Source organism: Papaver somniferum, chromosome 3, assembly GCF_003573695.1.
Source record: "Papaver somniferum cultivar HN1 chromosome 3, ASM357369v1, whole genome shotgun sequence".
Classification (NCBI taxonomy): Eukaryota; Viridiplantae; Streptophyta; class Magnoliopsida; order Ranunculales; family Papaveraceae; genus Papaver; species Papaver somniferum.
In genome coordinates, this window is record NC_039360.1 from 210859764 (window position 1) to 210880474 (window position 20711).

The following is a 20711-nucleotide window of genomic DNA, read 5'->3' on the forward strand; positions in this document are numbered from 1 at the left end:
ACAGTCCTTTTATCATATTCTACTCATACCCCATTTTTATTAGTTACATTTGCCAAATGGAGTTAAGTGGATTCCAGGTTTGGGGTCTGGGGATTTCTGCTGGCATACTGTTTGCTTAGTTTACTAGGCCAAAATTTGCTTGGCGCCTCGACTTTTACTGGTACCATTTTGCAGGCTGGTATTGTTACTGCCTTCCTTTGTTTGGTTGTGCCAAAAAAACTCCATTGAGATGGTTAACTTTGTATTGCCCTATTATGTGTAGTAGTTACTTCTATATTCCTAGCCTCGTGGCTTTTGCGATATGTTCTCTGATCAGAAAATAAGTAAAGGCCAACGTGATTCTTGTAGCAATATATATTGTTAATTGTTGTGCATATATTGAGTTAACCTGCAAATGAACGAACCGAGTCATTAAGGTCCTTATTGCACTCAGTTGTGTACTCAGTTTCGTTGCTGGAACTAGAGATTAGATGAAATAATGTTGTACTGTATTTTTATTAAGCATGTCACTCTTTTTTAAGTATGCTGAATTCATTTAGCTTATAATTTACAGGTGAAAATGATATTTTTTGACGTAATACTCGAAATGGGGGATTTTTCCATGTGATTAAAGAAACTTAAAGTACGACCAATCCTGGCATTTGATTTTATGTGGCTAGATCTCCTACACGTGTACTCTATACGGGACATCTTAGCCGTTCTCTTTATTATGCAATCTGTGTCGTTGATGAAGATTTGAAGGACTTAAACGTCTTTTTAGCTAAGAAGATATGGACAGCTGGAAGATAACTGCAGCTAACTTTCCATCCATCACTTTTGGTCAAAACTTGCCTAGTTTAGCAATAAATAAAAAAAATGGCCTACATTTGAAAAGCACCAAAAAAACAGGCCTATTTTTATAAAAAGTCCATCTTTCTATTATCAGGATTATGATGATAGGAATAATTTAGAGACAAAGATAAAGTTGTAATCAAAATTAGGAAGCTAAATCAAACCTACATATATCTACCATTCAACAGATATCTTCAAAAGAGTTGCCTAGATTTGAAGTTTTCTTTTTTCCTCTATTTTTCTACTTCGGCTTTTCAAGGATATTGATTTTCTCTTAGACAGATGCCTGACTAATGGAGTTACAATTTTCTAGCCATTCTTGACAGGGTTAGGAGGGCTTTACTTTCAATTGTCAAATTATGCATATTATCACTTGCTACGGTGCTCGCATAGTGTGCATATTATTCGGGATTTTATTCACTCAGCCAAATCCAAAATTTTTTCCAGTAGCAAGTACCGGGTCGACTAGAGAATATCTCCTAAGAGTAGAACATAGGTTTTACGCCGGCCTGTCCGAGCCTCGCACAACTTACAGTACGGCAAGCAAATTTTATTCACTCGGCCATCACTAGTAAATTAATATTTTGTCCCAGGGGAAACGAATCATTTTATGTTGAATTATCAAAAAAAATGTTGAAAAATCCTAACATACACAAGAACAACAACTAAAACACCAAGCCATCACTAATAAATTAAGAAAGCTGTAGTGCGACACTAATTGACCACTAGTAATACTAAATACATAAATAGTGATATTTAGTCTAGGAAATGTCAGTGCCTGACTTTGGTTGAACAATCACATGGCAGTCGCAAAAGCAACCATCTATCTATAAGATAAAAACAAAATCAAGAAACATGCGAAGAAGAAATTCTCTTTTTTGAAAGTAATCCTACGATTGTTTGTCCTTGAAGATGATGCTGATAAGATCATGAATGACTTTAGGAAGTTTCATCTTGAATTTGTGATTTCCTCTCGAGGTATTTGTTGTGCTGACTGTACTCCAGCTGCCAGCAATACTAGGGGGACGTAAATCCATAGGCGAAGAACCTATCTGTAAATCATCTACCCGAGAAAATGAAACGTAGAATCAAGTTTGCATACATAATAGTAAGATATAGTTCATCATGTGTCACTAAAAAAATGCAATTTACCATACTTTTCTCAGACTAATGTCCATACAGTAGATTTTTTTACATGTTTTTACAAGCATAATCATGGTATGCATTGAGCCTAATTGAAATGGTCCAAACTAATTTAAGTTGGGAATAAAAGAAAGATATCGGTTCACATTTACATTCCAAAGGTAAAAAAGGATTAAGGGGCCAAATATCAAAGTCCAACCGGTACACAGATACAAAAGGAAACAACTATATAATGTAGCTGCAGATACTGCGTTGGCAGTTCTCTCTACATTTGACGACTCGACCTGATGAAGCCCTGAGGTAACTGAAGCAGTCTTGGTACAAATGCCCGCCTTTGGTACTCCTGTATATTTTAGATACTACGACTAATAATCGAAATAAGACCCTAACTTGATCCTAGATTCTGAAACATTTCACGAAGGGCTTTCGGCAAGTTCAGCACAATCTCTGCGTATGCTGCCAGGTGGTATCACGACAAGCAAGCAAAATATAATGAGTTGAAAAATTGGGACAAGAAAAAAAAATATATAAGACAAAAGGTTGTTTCCTAATAAATTTTGGTTCTAGATCGAAACTACCAATACTACAGCTCTATGTAATTCTGAGTATCAGTAAAAATGTCGATACAGGAAAAAAGTATGCCGGCTCTAGTCTGCTACATGGATAGTGACTGAAGTCATTCTGAGAATAAATTAAACAAACAACTTTTCACAGCATCCCTTGTTATGGGGAACAATTGACTGAATCTAGACAAATCAGATGTCTGCAGCTAAACCCCATTGGAATGAAAAAAGATAAATTTCACCAAAAAGGCAAAACACAAAAAACTGACACACATCCTATATCTGGAACCATAAGAAACGTATCAACAGTGCCAACTCGACAACCCTTATGTTCAAATGAAATGTCGGGGGTATCTTTCATTTATTAAGTAGTTACCTTCTGGAAGGGTCATGGTCCGCAAGGCATCCTCGGCATAAGATAGCCGAGCAGGAACTGCCTGAGGCTTTTTGTTGTTTGTTGCTGGAGCTGCAGATAAACTCTTTTTCAAATTAATCGGCCACGCTAAGACTCTGATACGAGTGGGTAGCACGCTAACGAGGTCTGCATATCTGAGACTCACAGTCAACTTGCTGCAGCAGCAAAATGTCCACAAATATTGTTATTGAACCGGCATTTCAGAGACAAATGATGAATCACATCTAAGATATAACATATCCTTGTTCTACAGCAGCTAATCCTAGCTTCAATATCAACAGAAAATAAAGACTTTTTCTACCCAGTTGCTAGCTTAAATCAAAATCATTCATATCCTTGTCACATTCATCTATAAGAAAAGTGGTCCCTTTTTAAGCATCTCCCCTACTAAATCAAAATCAAACAAATAACGTCCTAGCAAACCTCAAGTAGAATTCAAGTAACACATTTCAATTTTAAAATACTAATGAAGCTTACCAATCATTATCGTCCAATACAAATTCAATAACATTGTAAGAGAGGCTATGATAAAGCTCTCCAATTTGATTTCCATACAACTCCTTTATTAGGCGAATCTATGAAACATGAAAAAATATAATATAGTCAGCACATGAACTACAATTAGAAGCCCTAACCAAATGTGAGAAAGTGGAAAGTGAAGTATCAAGATTACAACCCTTGTTTGATGTAAATACTCAACAAAAAAATAAATAAAAATAAATAAACAAGTGAACAACAACATACAAAAGGAGGATATGCTTTGATTTCTGATGTGAAAAGGGTGTGTGCAAACCTAAAGTGATTCTTCTCGATATTGGTAAAGAAAGATAGAAGGAGACGTGATTACAAAACCCACAAAGGTATGAGCAAGGACACGCTAGACTGACTGTAATACAGGTTGACAGAATCTTACAAGATTAAGACACAGATTGCCATGTGCTACTTGCTCTTTACAATTCCTGTACTATTCATATGCATATGAGATTAGGTAACGAAGTAGTAATGTCCAGTAAAAGACTTAGCTGAAAACTACCGTACCCCTTAAACTATGGGCTTAAAGTTAGTACTATATGCTTCGTTGAACACTACCGGACCCTCAACAATTTTGCTGTACCAGCAGAGCCTAGAATGCAATGTGCAACTATCTTGTTTTTCAATGGTCAGCATGTCTACCAAGGATACAGAAAGGGGTTAGCAGGCTAACAGTCAGTTTGGTTCTTCATGTAGATATTAGCCTATGTAGACACATGATACAGATCACAGGTTTTACTAGATGGGAAACCAATGGTCAAATGATGCGTGTGTGTGTGTGGTATGTATAACAAATACAATATTACAAATACCGAAAGTCTTCAAATGTAAGCATTACATACCTGCTCTCGTCTATCTACGTAAGCCTGAACAAGTTCCCCGACATAATCGATGAATTTCTGAAAGTTTGTAAGCACCAGAAACAATGAGCATTGAATATTGCAAAAGACGGGAAAAAAAAAGTTCCAACAAATGTCCAAGAGATGCACCTAATGAAGTTTGGACTAAAATAAGTGCAGACACTGGGTGGAATGAAAAGAAAAAATAGAAAATCCAAGCCACTAACCTTACCATTGCATTCGAGGAAAGAAGATCATTTTCTGCTTCTCGTATCGGCAAAAAGAATGGAACCGTGTGTTCAATGACAGTCATTTTTTCAAGAAATGATTTACTCTCAAGCACACAATGATAGAACTCACAAGGTTCACCTGTTGATGTTCAAAAACACAAAATGTTGAAAGTTTGCAGGATGTCTTTTTAATAGGTTACAGTTTTTTAGACAAGCATCTGGACAGCGATAAAAGATCTTTCTAAGACCGAACTTCAGTGTTTTGTATGGCCACGAAAAGAAAATTTATAAACATCACAAAATGATGGGTTTACCGGCAAAAGATGTCTCGTACTGGATGCCAATTCTAGCTCCCTCCAGACAACAAATTACCTGCTCAAATAACATAAGAGCGCCACAAGCTGGAATTCAGAATTGACCATCAACTCTAACATATTATGCAAACAGCAAAAGTCATATACACTAAATAACTATACCCCTTGCATAAAAGAATACCTTAGTTCCTGCTCTATAAGTAATTTTCCCATGGAAGTGAGAATTCACTGCCATGCTAGCATCCCCCTGCATTGCTTTTCTTTCTAACTCCATGTGAACCTGATACCACAAAAATGATCGAGCGTATTAGCATACCCTAAAAATTTAGCACGCAATACAGCTAAAGCATATTGACCATAGTGGTTTAAGATAATGCACCACATATAATGATTAAGCTTGTCTTTTATTAACTACAGTGGAGTATTGAGAAGAACAGTACCCGCTGCCTAACTGTAGCTAATAGTCCATCATTCCACTGTTCGCCATTTAAGTGTCTCTCTGCAAAATGAAGAGACTCCAATATAATAAATCCAGTAAATGTGTAAGAATCAGGTGTCAATGTGTTGGTGAGACTGACACTGCCATAGAAAACCTTTCACTAGCACAGTGGTTGAATCATAATTTTTACACAAATAATCAAGGAAATGACTTGTTGGAACGAGAACCTCCTATAAATCAGAGAGGATAACGTGTTGATGCTCACCCACGAGAAAATTAATGTTTTGACAACAACTTTGCATCTTGCTTATTTGCAAAGCAACCAGTTTCTTTACAACACAATAAAGAAACTTGAAAGAAAGTAAAGTTTGTATACCCACGCCGTCCTTTTGCATTCCAGGTATGAGTAACAAGCTATCATCCACACAGAAAATGACCGAATAGGGTCAATACATTGTTTTCAAGGTACACTTACACTACTAACACCACTCATAACTTCATAGCGAACTCGTGATCTAGAACATAATAAAACTAAGGGTTCAAGCATAAGCATGAGAGAGCAGGTCCCTTTACATAAGAAAAAAGGTGAGGAGAAGATAATGGACACAAGAGAGGTGCAATAAAACATAATAAACTAAGGGTTCAAGCATAAGCATGAGAGAGCAGGTCCCTTCACATTAAAAAAAAAAGGTGAGGAGAAGATAATGGACACAAGGGAGGTGCCATAAAATGTAATACATTGTGCAACAATATCCTATTGCATAAATAGATCAACAACCTCCACTGCTGCCTCTTCTAAGCCAAAGGCTTCGTTATCAACAAAAGAAACAACCTCCAAAGATGCATAACTAACTGCACATTAGCAGCCACTAGTATATGATATGATAATAAGTACAACATTTAAAGCTCACCTTCAGTTTGAACTGCTCTAGCATTGTCAAATTCTCTTTGTAAGCGGTCATAAACCATCTTGTCAGTATCCCTAGAGAAATTTTAAATATGAGAAAACACTTAAAGGCAGAAAAAATTACACTTAACTTTAATACTGTTCTTACTGCAAAATTAAGCAAAATGAGACTGAACACAAATATTCTCACATCTCGATGGAAACAAAAAACACATGTATCGCCAAATCTAAGTAACCAAATATTCAAAACACTGATGGAATTTTCTAATCAGATGCACCTGAATAGTCTATGATTTTAAGCAAAAATGGCTCAAATATTTGTTAATTTTTACTACAAAGATGAAGGATCTTTATTGACCCACTCACAAAACATGAGTCCCTTACTCCTTTTTAATTATCAACAATGTGCTATCTAAGTTTGGCAAATATACTTTATATCTAGGATTCAAATCTATCAGATCTTCTATAGGCCATTTGGTGGCTTCGTAATAAATTTGTAACTCGGGTTTCTTTCAGCAATAGTTACAGACTAGTCATGTCTAATGTTGTCCCACAATGCTGTTAATAGTTACAACGAAACTAAACATAACACGCGTAACAAAACTCAACCGAAACAACCAATTACTCTTAGTAGCCACTAACGCGATGACTATTCACGATCCTGGCTACTAAGATCCAAATAATGTCTTAAAGGTATTGATAATAGTTACTAACAAAGTAGTACCTAGAAAGTCGATCCTTAAGTTGTTCATGTCGTCTCAAAACATTCGACACTGTCAGGAAACAAACATATACAATCAATAAAACATGTAAAAATAACATCAACATAAATAAAACAAGAACAAATCTCTGAATGGAAATACAAGACTACATACATCTAGCCCGCGTAATGTCCAGACCATGATCTTCCCCTTGCATATAATTCTGCGACAAGCAAATACAAACACAGTGAGTCAATCTGACATCAAAATATTCAGTAAATAAATTCATAGGAGACTTAAGAAGTGCTTACCACCATTCCAGTTGCTGCATACGGTTGCCCCTTAAATTGTTCCATCTGCTGCGAAATGAACAAGTTATGATTCTTATTTACGAACCGAAATAAATCTCAAAGTAATTTAGGGTTAAACTTTAATATACCTTACTATTACTATTACGAGTAGCGGAATCCCCAAACACGATTAGTTTTCTCTTGAAACTAGTATTATTACTGTTTTTCAGAGACGGGTCTTCCATATCGTTACTCTCCATCCGTAAAACAATGGAGTCTGAATTTTTGTTATTTTCTTTTTCCAATTAGGGTTTTTAGAAGAAGATGTTGAGTTTCTTTGTTTTGTTGGGATGAGAAAAGTTTTGTGCCCTAGATTTTTACTGTTTGATTTTCGAATTCTCAAACATAACGAGCCCAAATAGAGCACGTTGATGGGTAAGCCCTAAGGCCGGTTCCTATGGGGTGGCAAAGCCACCCATATGCCATGTCAGTTGGCCTGGCAAACTGGTCGCGCTAGTATGGCGAAAGCGTTAAGCAATCTAGTCTCTATCGAGCGGTTTGGACTACACCGCTAGCGGTCGAGTCTCTACCGCCGGCGACATTAACTCGACCGCCCGGGTATGAATCGTGGTTTAATGTAATTGCACTTTTTTTTATAACTAAAAATCTTCTTTTAAAGTTTTCTATTTAAGTTAAAATTAAGAACTTAAAACATATAAATTAGATTAAATTTGGGCAATACTTTTAATATTTCATAACAACTTCCATATCAGAACTCCTTTCCGTTGTCACGGAGCCACTCTGCACAACACCTTTGTTCAATGTCCAACAAGGTTTCACCACTTCTCATGTTTCGAGACACTTCCTTTATCATAGAAATATACTTATAACATTGGAGAAATGAGCACTCAACAGCATCAGATCATCAATGCTGCTAATGGGGGGTACCACTTTGCTTGGGGTGTACCAAATTGCAAATAAGACAAAACATGTTTTGGTAAGGGATTGGTACACCCCCAAGCAGAATGGTACCCCCATTAGCAGCCATGCAAATCATGATTGTTGAGGTTTGTTGTTTCTTCTTCAAATTTCTGTAAAACGCGTCCCCAAAACGGAATGGCATGTAATGTGCCATCAACGATTGGATGCTTAGTGAAGAAAATATAATTCCTGCAAATGCATTCATTTTCTAATGTACTAAAATTACGTCGATGTACAGCTCTTGCACTTCTTTCTCTTCCAATTTCATTTTGCACATTAGCTCGGTGTTCAACTCTTTGATTTCTGACAGCATGTTGCTCTTCTATGAGCTTATCCATGTTCATATTTTCAGAAATTGGAAAAGCTAAGAAAATAGGAAGAAGGTGTAAGTTGAAATGAAATTAGAATTGGGTATTTATAGACGGATGGATTTATGTTTGCTGGATTAGATCTAGTGGACGGTCTAGCTTCTACCGAGCGGTCGAGTCTCAGACGCTACCGGTCTAAACTAGACCATTCGGTGTAGTCTTGACCGAGCGGTCGACACTCGACCACCAGGTAGAAACTTGACCTGGTCTGACTAAGTGGCAAATTTTTCCACGCCCATAGTGGGTCCAAAGGTGGAAAACTCATGGCTTTTCCATGCCCATAGAAACCGGCATAATATAGCACGTTATGCCTATTCATATGCACATGTCAAACAATTTTGTCACTTTAGGACCCACTATGGGTATGACAAAGGGGCAAGCGTATGTGCCAAGGTGTCGAATATACCACTTAGGCACATACGATGGAGTTTCCATTGAGCGATATAATCTTCATCGCTCTATGGTCTTGACATCACAAGCTGGTATGTCCAGCACCATCGCTAGTCATGTTGTCGCTCGTTGACTAGATCATCGCTCATCAGTTTCTCATCCAACGGCTACAATTTCCCCATCTATAAATATCCGAATTCAAATTCATTTCAACTCACACCAGAATTTCTAAATCTCTCTAGAATTTCTTTATCTCTCAATATTCTTCTGATCTAAAACAAGATTAACTAATCACACATTCTCTACACTTCTTAGTTTCTTAATTTTTTGTAATATGGATTCACAATCTCGAAGTCAAGGCAACGGTAAAGGTAAGAAGTTCAAAGTTCTGGTGCAAGATTCAACATTACAGAAGATGAGTGTATTTGTCGTAATTATGTTTATTTTACCCAAGATTGTATCAATGGTGCACAACTGCATGGTAACACTATGTGGGATAACATATTTCTGAGATATCAAGAGCAAAACATGAACATCAATGATCGTGATGCAACTGGGTTGACGCAACGTTTCATTGTAATCAATATGGAAGTCGCCTCTTATATTGCATTGATAATGCAAGCCAAGAGAGGTAGGGAAAGTGGTCTTGTGGATGGTGATGTTGAAAGACTGGTTCGTACAGAATGGCAGCATAAAAATGGGAAAAATCTCCAATCCGAAAGTTGTTATCATATTTTAAAGGTATTGAACAAATATAATCCATGCATATTAGCAGTTAATCAACAAGTACCTGAAAGGTCAGCGTACAATTCTTCTCCCTCAACACCAAATTCTTCACCATTTTCACCATGTCCATCAAATTCTTCACCCAAGAAACCCAAATGTCAACTTAGATGCTAATAAAAAACTTATAGGAAGAAAGAAAACAAAACTTTCTAGAAAATTAGATCAAGAAGGGGGAAACTCCGGTGGTTTTAACATGGAAGAGTTTATAGAACATCAGCAGACCGTCGAGAAGCAAAGAGCGGTTGACAGGAAATTCCAAAACAGGGAGACGAAAAAGAAGCCATCTTTCTCAAGAAAAATTTGTCAACGACTATGACAAGCATAACATTCTTCAAGATGACACTTCAATTATGATCCCCCGGCAAAAATATGTGTGGCAAATCGAATTTGACAGGCTACAACCACAGATTGAACAACAAATTATATTTAATAAAAACCAAGCTGGTGATGATGAGTTCGATTTAATAATACGTCTAGATAATTAATGCATTAATTTTAGTTTTTATTTGAAATGTTGAATTTTAATTTTCAATGTTGAATCTTAATTTGAAATGTTCTTGCATTCTACTTAATAGTTTATCTCATTAACTTAATATTGAATAAACAAACTACAAACAAACTGAAAATTAAACGTTTAAAATGATATATAAAATAAAACTCAATAATTACGCCCACCGGCTCTTCCATACTTTGCCCAAAGATTACAAATTCTGGTTTTGAATATAATTAGTCATTTGCACATAGTTTCTTGCAGGAACGCCTCTATGTGGTTGACTGTCAGACATGAAATCTTCATCTTCATAGCTAGTCCACTCCTTTTCACGACGGGTTTCCTGCATTACCATGTTATGTATAATTATGCAAGTGAGCATAATCTTGTGCATTTCACGAGGACTTAAACTACGATATGACCCACCAATGATAGAGAACTTCCTCTTCAAAATTCCAGAAGACCGTTTCACATCCCTCCTCAACACCATTTGTCGTTCGTTAAAATGTCGGTATGAATTACCCAATGCACCGGCAGGGATCTGGCGGTAATGTTGAACCAAGGTTAACTATTTTGGATAAATACCATCTGCAAGATAATACCCATGAGTGTATTGATCGTCGTTGATTGTGAATCGAACTTCGGGACAAATTCCATAATTTATATCTTCAAACAGAGGTGACTTTTGCAAAATATTAAAATCATTTTTGTGAACCTGGAAGACCAAAAAAGTCGTGTCATATCCAACAATCATAAGAAGCAGCAGCTTTGAGGATAACGGTTGGTTTCGGGTAATGACCTTTATATTGACCGGCCTAATAAACAAGGCATCCCTTCTATATCCAATGCATGCAATCAAGACTACCTAGCATGGTTTTACTTTAATATTTGTCTAACATGTTCCTCGGTTGGTGTTTGTAAATACGTTGGACCAAAATGATTATTATTACTTTGCAAAACAATGAAAGATAAGTGAATGAAGTTTTTTTGACCATACGAAGGTACTCATCGCTCGCATCCGCTGGTTTTCCATAACCTAGAATCCATATAGATGAAGTAACTTTTTGTTCAGAACTATGACCTCTAATATTTAGTGCATCAAATTGAATAATTAAATTAAGGTTATACTCGACAAAGCTCATCAATAATATTTTTCACCAGGTTCCGAGGCATGCGTAATCGACGTTGGAAATCTTGACCAGAGTACACATAATTGGGAAGAAAATAATCGTGCATCAGCTTCTGGTGGTAAAATTCCCTCACTCGATACATATATCTTCTTGAGAATACTTCTTTTGGCTCTGGAAGTATTGATATTTTTCCCAAATATACGAGCATCAGAGTGTCGATTAGTTGTTTATCTTCAGCTTCCTCATCATCAAATTGTTGAAACCTCTGTTGATGCATTTCTTGTTGTAATCTAAACTGATTCATAATAACATTCCTCTCTTAAAGGGATCTCGCCATTGATGATTATGAAATTTAAAATTGAGAATACAAATAAAGAAATTGGTAAAATATATGTAGAATTAGGTGTGAGTAATTTTAAGAACTATAGAGGTGTATATATATGAACCAACATGGGGAAATAGTCGTTACAAAATAACCGTTGAACGATATTGAAACGACCGAGCGATGGATACTATGACGCCGACGATATTATTAATATCGCTCGCTAGGAATTCTATCGTCCAGTTGCTTTCTCATAGTGGTGCAACTCATTTTCCATGCCACCAGGTATGTCAAACAAGGTTTTTTAACCTAGTGCCTAGGAATAGGTCTGACGGGTTAGATAAATTTGTCAGAAATGCTTTTATTCCAGATTTCACGAAACCTACTTCCGATTACTATATATAACCAGGGACAAGTGAAATTATTATTCAGTAGTCAGTACCACATCCAATACCTATGAGCTTTTATGTTTGACAGAAGATATACGTAAGGAAGACATTTTCATGACCGAATCGGATTATCACGGGGTCCATATTTTCAAATGAAAAATTTTTGAAGAACCATCCCACGAACAACACCAAAGCTGCCTCTTAAATACATTTTTCAGTCTTATGGTATTCAGTTTGGGACCCATCCTTCCTCAAAAAGATTCAACATTTCTCTTTCAGGAGTTATTTAGGGGTTAAATTTTTTTGGTGTTAATTTTTTGGTGCATTTGAAACCATTATTTTCACATTTAGTTTATAGAAGCATTAGGTGCACACGTCTATCCTTTTCACTAATCCACATTATTGGATAAAAATATAAATCACCACCTCTCATGGATTAGTTATTGGTTGTTTAAATATTTTGAAACTATGAACAAGATCTATATCGTTCTCTAATCAGAATAATCTTGACCTCCACTGGAGACAGTGTATGGATTGTCCATGGAGATTCTTTTTGACTTCAGATAGGCTTTTATACATGAGGGAGGATCCATGGACAATCTTATAGGGACACTATCTTACAAGATTTACAGCAAAAAAAAGTTTAAAGTATAAACAATAATGAACCGAAGCCAATACTTTGGTGATACTTTTTTTCCAATAAAACTCCACAATCCTACAAAGAAATAAACACAATTCGAGATGTATAGCGCCAACATCTACCATTTTGAAAATCAACCATTAATAATTATTGGTCGAAATTAAAATTGGTATATGGTGAGGTTTGATATCTCGAATTGCTCATATTTTTTGTAGGAATCTAGAGTTTAATAAAAGGAACATATCACCAAAATACTAGCTTCAAATTCATTAACGTTTGGAATCTAGAGAAGAATTGGTGCAAATCTTGTAACATAAGTATCTAAACAAGTTAAGATTGTCCATGAATCCTCCCTCAATATATATTATGAAAAAACATATGTTTGATAACTTCCAAAGTCCATTGAGAATGAATAGGCAATAGCCAGAGTTTATTGTACTGAATGAACTCGGCTTCATAATGGAAAAAATTATAATTATAGTCTATAAAATTCAGAAAATGTCCCAAAAGAAAAGGTTTTGAATATTACCTAAGTTCATATTTTGGGATTCATTTTAAAGAAGAACTCTATTTGAACTGCCAACTCTCATGAACGATTGAGTTTTTTCTTAATGCATTAACTTTTTGAGCTTACTCTCAAGATCATTGACAATCATTTCTCCAGAAATATCTTAAACAAATAATCTTGGGAAATTGCCAATCTCACTAGCATCTCATCAGAATTCAAATTATCAGCTTCTTCATCATTACTAGTGTTATAGCACTGCTCAGTCGAACTCGCAAGCGTTACTATCTCAAGCTTGTTTGTCAAGTTTAGTTGATCAAAACTATAGTCTTGATTTCTAGTCTACTTATAGGATTTTCGGACTAGGATAGATTGTGCAGTTGAGATTTAGACTTTACGGCGCTTACAACTGAAGATCGATGAAGATCTACTTAAGAACTCGGAGGAACTTCATCAACAAAAGGTATGTGGAGATTAAAACTTATCTATCACTCAGAAGTCTATTCTATTATATTCTATCTCCTATTGAGACAAAAGTCGTATTGCGATATAGACTTTCATATCATACACATTTGTTATTTCGAGGTGAGTATAACTCTCTTATGTATTTCTCAAAATATGTGTTCGTATATTTTTTGCTTTAGATACATTCATTATTATCTTTGACGAGTTTAGTTGGAAATAATTTATTTGTTGGAAACTAAATAGTAAGTCAAAAGATGATCATGTGGAAATTGCCTTGAAACATCTTGCATGATTCGTGTGAAACAATCATTTGATGTTGACTTGAAAAGTTTCATATTGATCATTCGATCACTTGAAAATTGCTTATAAGCTAATGGTTTGTGTGAGATAGCGTTTGTCATCTTCTAAGAATGTTTCAATGATTGAAATGGGAGTTTAGAACTAAAACCCATGTCTGGAAAACATCATAGTATGCATACTTAGTGTACAAACTATGTTGGTATGATTCAGGTTCGGAAACCAAGTTTGCATACCAGTATGCGAACGGTTTTAACTTTTAAATTCCGGGAACCAAGTTTTCATACCAGTATGCAAACGGTTCTACCTGAGTTAGGCCCGGGACGACAGTTTGCGTACTCGTTTGCAAATTGTTGGACAAGGCCAAAGTCCGGAACTAAAGTTTGCATACCCGTTTGCAAACTTAGTGGTCAAAGTTCTAAAATAGGTTTAGTATGTTCAAATACTCATGAAAAAATACATTTATGAAATAAGGAATGCAATCTTTTCAAACCGTGACTTAATGTTCATGAACTGATTCTTGTACTTTGTACATTACGAATCAATACGATTTTGCTTCAATTGGATAATATATACTTCTATGTGATTGTCAACAATTGAACAACTCTATGAAACACAATTAGATTCATCTGATGATTTATTTATCATTATAGTTGATCTAGATGTGTTAGATGAATGTGGTTAAGACGAAAGTGTTAATATGGCTAACTTTGGTTAACTATTATTGAGCCAACTCAGTATACAAGTTTAGGTACGGTTACCCATATCTAAATGAAAGTATATTTCATTTGTGTGACAAGCTAAGACCACCTAACGGTGGAGAGATATTTCTTTGGTTTTAAGAAAACTTAACTTGTATCTTAAATCATATTTTCATCTAACGGTGAATATGGAATGCTTTGTTTCTAAGCTAACTTAGCAAACCCTGATTTGAAAGGCTATATAAAGGAGAACTCTAGCAACTGGGAAACCTAATCCCGGCACTTTCCCGTGTCCTAGTTGCGACTAGAGTCGATTCTCCTTTAACCCAGGTTTTTCCAAAACCATTATAGGTTAACGACTTGAAGACTTCATTTGGGATTCGTGAAGCCAGACCCAACTATTTTCTCTGTAGTTGTGTGTTCTGATCTTACTTGTTCTATCGTATTAAGTACTATCTTCTCTAATATTTTCTCGAGATTTATCTCCGATAGGTAAGATATAAAAAGTAATCACAAACCTCTTTGTCTCATTCTTTGTGATTCCACAATAACTTCTTCTACTACCATATAGTTAAGTTATTGTGAGGTGATTGATATTTCTAGGCTGTTATTCGGGAATATAGACCGCATTATCAATTGGTTCATGTTCACCTTAATTTATCAAAAGACGAAACAAAAACTTCATAGGTACTTCTGTGGGAGACAAATTTATCTATCAGAATAGACTTATCTGTGGGAGACAGATTTGTTTATAAGTCTTCGACTTTGGGTCGTAGCAACTCTTAGTTGTGGGTGAGATCAGCTAACACTACACCATATTCAAGGATTAGCAACTCAGATTCCCAACATCTTAGCAGCTGTTGCGGATTTTCAGTTGCTAATTTTAGTTGCAAAAAAAGTCGCAATTGTTTGTTTCAGTTGCGAATCGCAACAGTTTGATATTCCACATGTGCCACTCGTGTGTGTGGCTGCACACAGTTTAAGCTGACTCAGTATTCAGCCTACTCATCTTGAAAACTGACTCGGACGTATGTTATCTTATCGACCAGACCTCTCATTCAGTCATTCTCTATCTTATTTTCCTCTCTTTCTTTCTTTACATATCAGTTTCAAAGGAAACCTACGCTCTTCATAACTATCCTGCATCTTTTCAATGGAAAACTAATATCTAACCCCTAATCCTAGATTTACTTCAAACAGATTTGATATTCCTACTACAGAAATTGAAAGTTAGGGTTCGAGGTGATGTCGTGAGATGAATCGGGGTTTTTCTGCAAGAATCAAAAGCTGTGAGTTGAAAGTTAGGATTTGAGATTGAAAGAAAATTAGGGTTCTAGGTGATGTCGAGAGATGAATCGGGGTTTTTTCTGCAAGATTCAAAAGCTGTGAGTTGAAAGTTAGGGTTTGAGATTGAAAGTTAGGGTGGATAACATTGAAACTGAAAGTTAGGGCTTGAGGAGATCAATCAGGGATTTCCTTCAAGAGTCGAGATTGATTAAGATACAAGGTATGATAATATTCAGAAATTTACAGATCTATTATATTTGTATTAGATAAATTTAGGAGATGTATTTGGATATTTCTGTGAATCAAGGTTTGGGCTTGATTTTTTTCTTTTTTCCTTTCGTGACTACCATTGTTTAAATTTACAAATTTTGATTCGATAAAATTCAAGCAAGAAGAGACCAAAAATTTAAAGATACAGGGTATTATTTTTTTTTAAGGAGGTAACCTAAGTGTTTGGGTAGTATCAAAGGGGGTTTTAAACAAAAAATAAGTTGTATTACGTCCTCCCTGTATAGTGAAGCTTAAATCTTTCACATGAAATCAAGTGGGTATTTGTAGACTCTAAATTTGATATCTTTGATATGGGTGATGTTGTGATTTACCTTCTTTTGGAGTGCAGTTGATGGAGTGTTAAGATTAACCGAGAAAAAGCGTACAAACAGTTGACACAACTTGTCCAAGGGTGTCTAAGATTCTTTGCTAAAAGCAGTCTGAATGGTTATTTAATATGACTTGTTTCTTTGTTATTTGATAGTATTTTTCCAAGTTTTGAAACTATTCTAGGTCTGGAACACTATGGGAAAACTGGACTTTCTTTTTTCATGTATGAAATAGTTATTGTTAGAATCTAGTAGTTGTTTCAGACATCCCATGCAATCAATTCGATAGAAATTGATAGATCATTGTGTTTAAATAGTAGCGTGATATACTTGTCACTCCCTTATCTTCACTATGTGTTTCATCTTCTGTTCATTTGTAAGCAACTTTAAATTTATTCACTGCTACTACTTTTATAGCATCCATGATAGAGCTTTTGTGCATAGGAAGGGTATGAAGTGGGCTACAGGGGAATTGGGATGTAATTGCATTTATGATAAATGGTTTTGGTCATGTATGGTTTTGGATTCTCTAGTTAATGAAGCATTCTCTTTTCCTCTATGTAGACATTTTCCAGAAGTTTTGTCGGCTCAACGATCCGACAAAGTTTGCTTATTATTCCTTTACAAAAATGAATTAATGTATCAGTTGTGTCGACAATCATGTAATGTCAAATATTTTGTTGTCCATATATTTTTATAGTCTTTTAATTTGAGGAACTGATCAATCTAATCTTAAACCTAAACATGGTTCTAATGAAGCTCTCAATTGCTTTATTGATGAGAGATGGTCAATAATGGGAAATGATGGGATAAATGATGTCACCAACCTTGTCAACTCATCTTCCGAAAAAAATAATGGGGGCTAATAACTCTTTCATCATCGAGTTTTCAGTTGTGAGTAATGTAGTACTACGTGCTAAGACATCCATGCCTTTTCTGGTTAGGATACTGGCCCTAGTGGTTTTATTTTCCTTTTAGTTGTTAGTATTTCATTTCTACTATGTTAGAGGGGTCCTTTACACTTTTTGATTTCATTTTGGTTTGCAGAATGTACCTGCTGCTGTGCTTCTCATATTTCTTCGAGAGCATAGGCAGATAATAGCATTGATGCTTACCCACCTTCTGGGGTCAAAGATGCTCCTTAAGCTTAGGGGCTCGGTTTAGCGGTCTAAATTTGCATCTTTTACATTATTTTGATTTGATTGTCTAAAGATGCTAAATTCAGTCATTGCTATGAAGTTTGTAATTTCTGTGTTATGTGTGTTTTAATTGTGTAGGATGACTTTATGTTGTGTAAGAAGTTGGGTGAAAGTGCTTTTGGAGTAATTTATAGAGAAACCTAACCTCAAGGTAATTATCACACTCTAATTGTCTTGGATTAACTTACCTTTGATTATTTTTTTCGATATGTCAATTGGGTTTTGGAATGCTATTATCAGATGGTATTTATCTTGGGTCAATAGTTTTTAGGCAATTCTAGAGTAACAGGAGGTTACTTTGATTGACAATTTTGTATTGTGATTGACAGTTTAGGGATCTGAAGTAAGATATTGAAGTAGCTCAGAAACTTCACTTTAGCCAAATTTGTAGATTTGTCATTAGAGTAACAATGTAGCAATTGCATAAACACAGTCAGTTTGAGGTTGTACCGGATGGAATCAGGAAAGAAAATGAAACTATTAGGAAATGGATAGACTTCTGAACAGTTTAAGATTTGGCTTTTAGTATAAGGGTACTCATCAGCTATAATTTTGAAAAAGGTTTGTGTTACAGAAGTGCACTTATAACACAAAGGATAGAAGTCAGTGTCTTTAACTGAAGTGATTACAGTATTATAACCTTGAACAAGACTTGAATAAATAATACCGACAATTGAATTTTATTTCTTTGTAAGTGTTGTTCTCAGACTTGAACATGATGAACTGAATTGCATGCTAGAGAGGGAGAATTTGTAGTATACTGATGTATATGTATGATGGCGATAGAGGAACTGCTTCTAAGCACTAATTTTTATGATTTCTGATGAGGTATGTCTACATTTGATGGTCAATTTATATTTTGGAATTGGAGCTTTGGACTCTTATTTATTGATTAGTTCCCTATCTGACACATCTGATCTAATCAGGTTTTCATGTTTTTCCAAAGTTCTTAAATTTTCTACATTGGTTACATGCTTACCAGTGTCAGAAGAGTATATATGTTTGTCAACTTGCTCATATGATTAATTTTTCATTTAACTCTTAGTGCAGGACATTGCTTCAATGATGCAAATGTGTAATTGTAATCTCGAAAGCTAATCTGATGCATGGTTGATGTCAACCTCTTTTAAGTGTAAGAGCTTTAGAACTTTCTTAATTTCTGAATTCAAAGAGTCTAAGCATACAAGTTAAACATAATAAAACAAACAACTTTGGTGAAGCGGTTAAACTTCCTCTAACCTTGAACTCACTCAGTCACTCTCAATTAGATGAAAGAGTTATGATAAATATAATGTGTAAAAGATGATTTTGACTGAACAATCTTAGGTGCTCAGATTTCTTCTTAGAATTAATCCGAGCATTTTTGGTTGGGCTAGTAAGAGATGATCTGAGTATACACTACACGAAACCAGAATAGTCGAAAGAAAATCAACGGAGATTGGAGATAAATGCATTACCAAACCACTTTCATTACATTGCATACCAATTCGAGTCATGTTTACTTTTAGTTTCGTTTATTCTTGCAAACATCTAATGAAGAACTGTAGAATTTCATGTTGCAGATGGGATTTTATGGCTCAAGTACTCAACTTTATACTTTTCTTGTGTTCATTAATGGTTATTTTTATTTGTTAAGCATTGTTTTGTTTTTTTTTAATACTCCTAATTTCTATGTGTTCCTCCAGGCTATCTTGCCATATTGTCGAGCACTAGAGAAGTTCGCTCCTCATATCCAATAGGCATGTGTTGACAGTGTTACAGGGTTGTTCTCCAGTTACTTAATGTGATGGTGTGACTGCTCTTGCAAGTTAGCATGGAGAGCAAAGGGAAGGGCGTATCAATTTATGGTATTCCTCTTTCTTCCAAGGCAGGCGAAATTTATTTTGGTGAGCTAGATACGAACGGCAGCACAGCTTTTACCAGCTAATTCACTAGGTAAATTTTGATGTTCGTATCAATAGTTCTCTAAATGTTACTTCTAAATTCTCATGCTTGCTTTAGTTTATTCCCAAAGCCATAGTAGAGTTATATCATAGATCAAATTTTCTTGAAACTTTCAGGGACGCGTGATTGCTTGTGATTTTATTGGTGTTGTTAAGAGTCAGCAACCTGTGTACCTGATAGATACTACCCTAACAACAATTTCCTTAATTTGCTTTCAGTTGCATCTCTGTCTTAGCAACTTTCGCGCTAGATCTTTGTCATATGTCAAGTGATGAAAAATGTAAAATGGTTGTGCAAGTGACAAGATTATTCAAAAAACTGTTAAGTGTTGGCTATGTTCTCTTGTTTGGTTATTCATAGAATTTTAATGTGCAAGTTCTCACTTGTATGTACCAATTTTAATGTGTACGTTCTCACTCTAAAAGAACTGTAATTAATGATTGTATGTTGCTAGTTTTTCAGAATGCAGGTAGCTTGATTTTGATTTCGAAACTGGAGAAACTTGATTTTTTTACAGGGGAACTGGTGGTTTTGACCAGGTCAAGATCTGGTTTTTGACCGGTCAAAACCACTATTTTTCCGAAGTTGCAAAAAATTCGCAACTGCAACAAGCTGTTGCGAAGTTCCAGTTTCGCAACTGCTGCAAACTGTTGCGACCGTTTAATTTCGCAATAGTTCAAAACAGTTGCGACTTTTTGACGTTGCAACAATTTTCAACTGTTGCGACCGAAAATTTGCAACGGCAATGAAGCCGTTGCGAAAATCTGCAACATCGACTTTCATAACAGAGCTGAACTGTTGCGACCCCACTTTGCAACTGCCAGTTATCGTTGTTGATCACTAAATTTGGTGTAGTGTAAGGGAATCAAGTGTGTGGAGTCCTGGTTGGATTCAGAGGCGTAAGGAACACGATTATACTTTAATCAGTGTGAGACTTCGTTAGGGCTCAACTACATTCCAGTCCGAAGTTAACTTGTAGTAGGCTAGTGTCTGTAGCGGCTTAATACAATGTGGT

General features: G+C 35.6%; 1 protein-coding gene across 2 annotated transcripts; it reads right to left on the reverse strand.

Annotated features, from left to right (window-relative positions):
• Window positions 1-1950: 1950 nt before the first annotated feature.
• LOC113358552 (centromere protein O-like) lies at window positions 1951-7572 on the reverse strand. 2 transcript variants are annotated; one of them, XM_026602149.1, is made up of 13 exons: window positions 7353-7572; window positions 7225-7269; window positions 7088-7136; window positions 6937-6985; window positions 6217-6287; window positions 5307-5365; window positions 5048-5146; window positions 4867-4924; window positions 4555-4691; window positions 4326-4382; window positions 3430-3527; window positions 2914-3107; window positions 1951-2430 (listed from the first exon to the last, which is right to left on the reverse strand). In XM_026602149.1, exons 1-13 carry the CDS (start codon window positions 7461-7463, stop codon window positions 2360-2362), a joined length of 1098 nt encoding a protein of 365 aa, XP_026457934.1. In that variant the 5' UTR covers window positions 7464-7572; the 3' UTR covers window positions 1951-2359. The 2 variants fall into 2 exon arrangements, with proteins under 2 accessions (XP_026457934.1, XP_026457933.1); XM_026602148.1 differs by having other exon boundaries at window positions 7225-7272.
• Between the last annotated feature and the right edge of the window lie 13139 nt (window positions 7573-20711).

Coding starts and splice junctions, on each gene's coding strand:
- LOC113358552 (XM_026602148.1), bottom strand. CDS start 7,463: ATGGAGAGTAACGATATGGAAGACCCGTCTCTGAAAAACAGTAATAAT. Junction 5,366..6,216: donor TAGAGCAGTTCAAACTGAAG/GTGAGCTTTAAA, acceptor TTCATTTTGCAG/AGAGACACTTAAATGGCGAA. Junction 4,383..4,554: donor TTCTTTCCTCGAATGCAATG/GTAAGGTTAGTG, acceptor ACAAACTTTCAG/AAATTCATCGATTATGTCGG.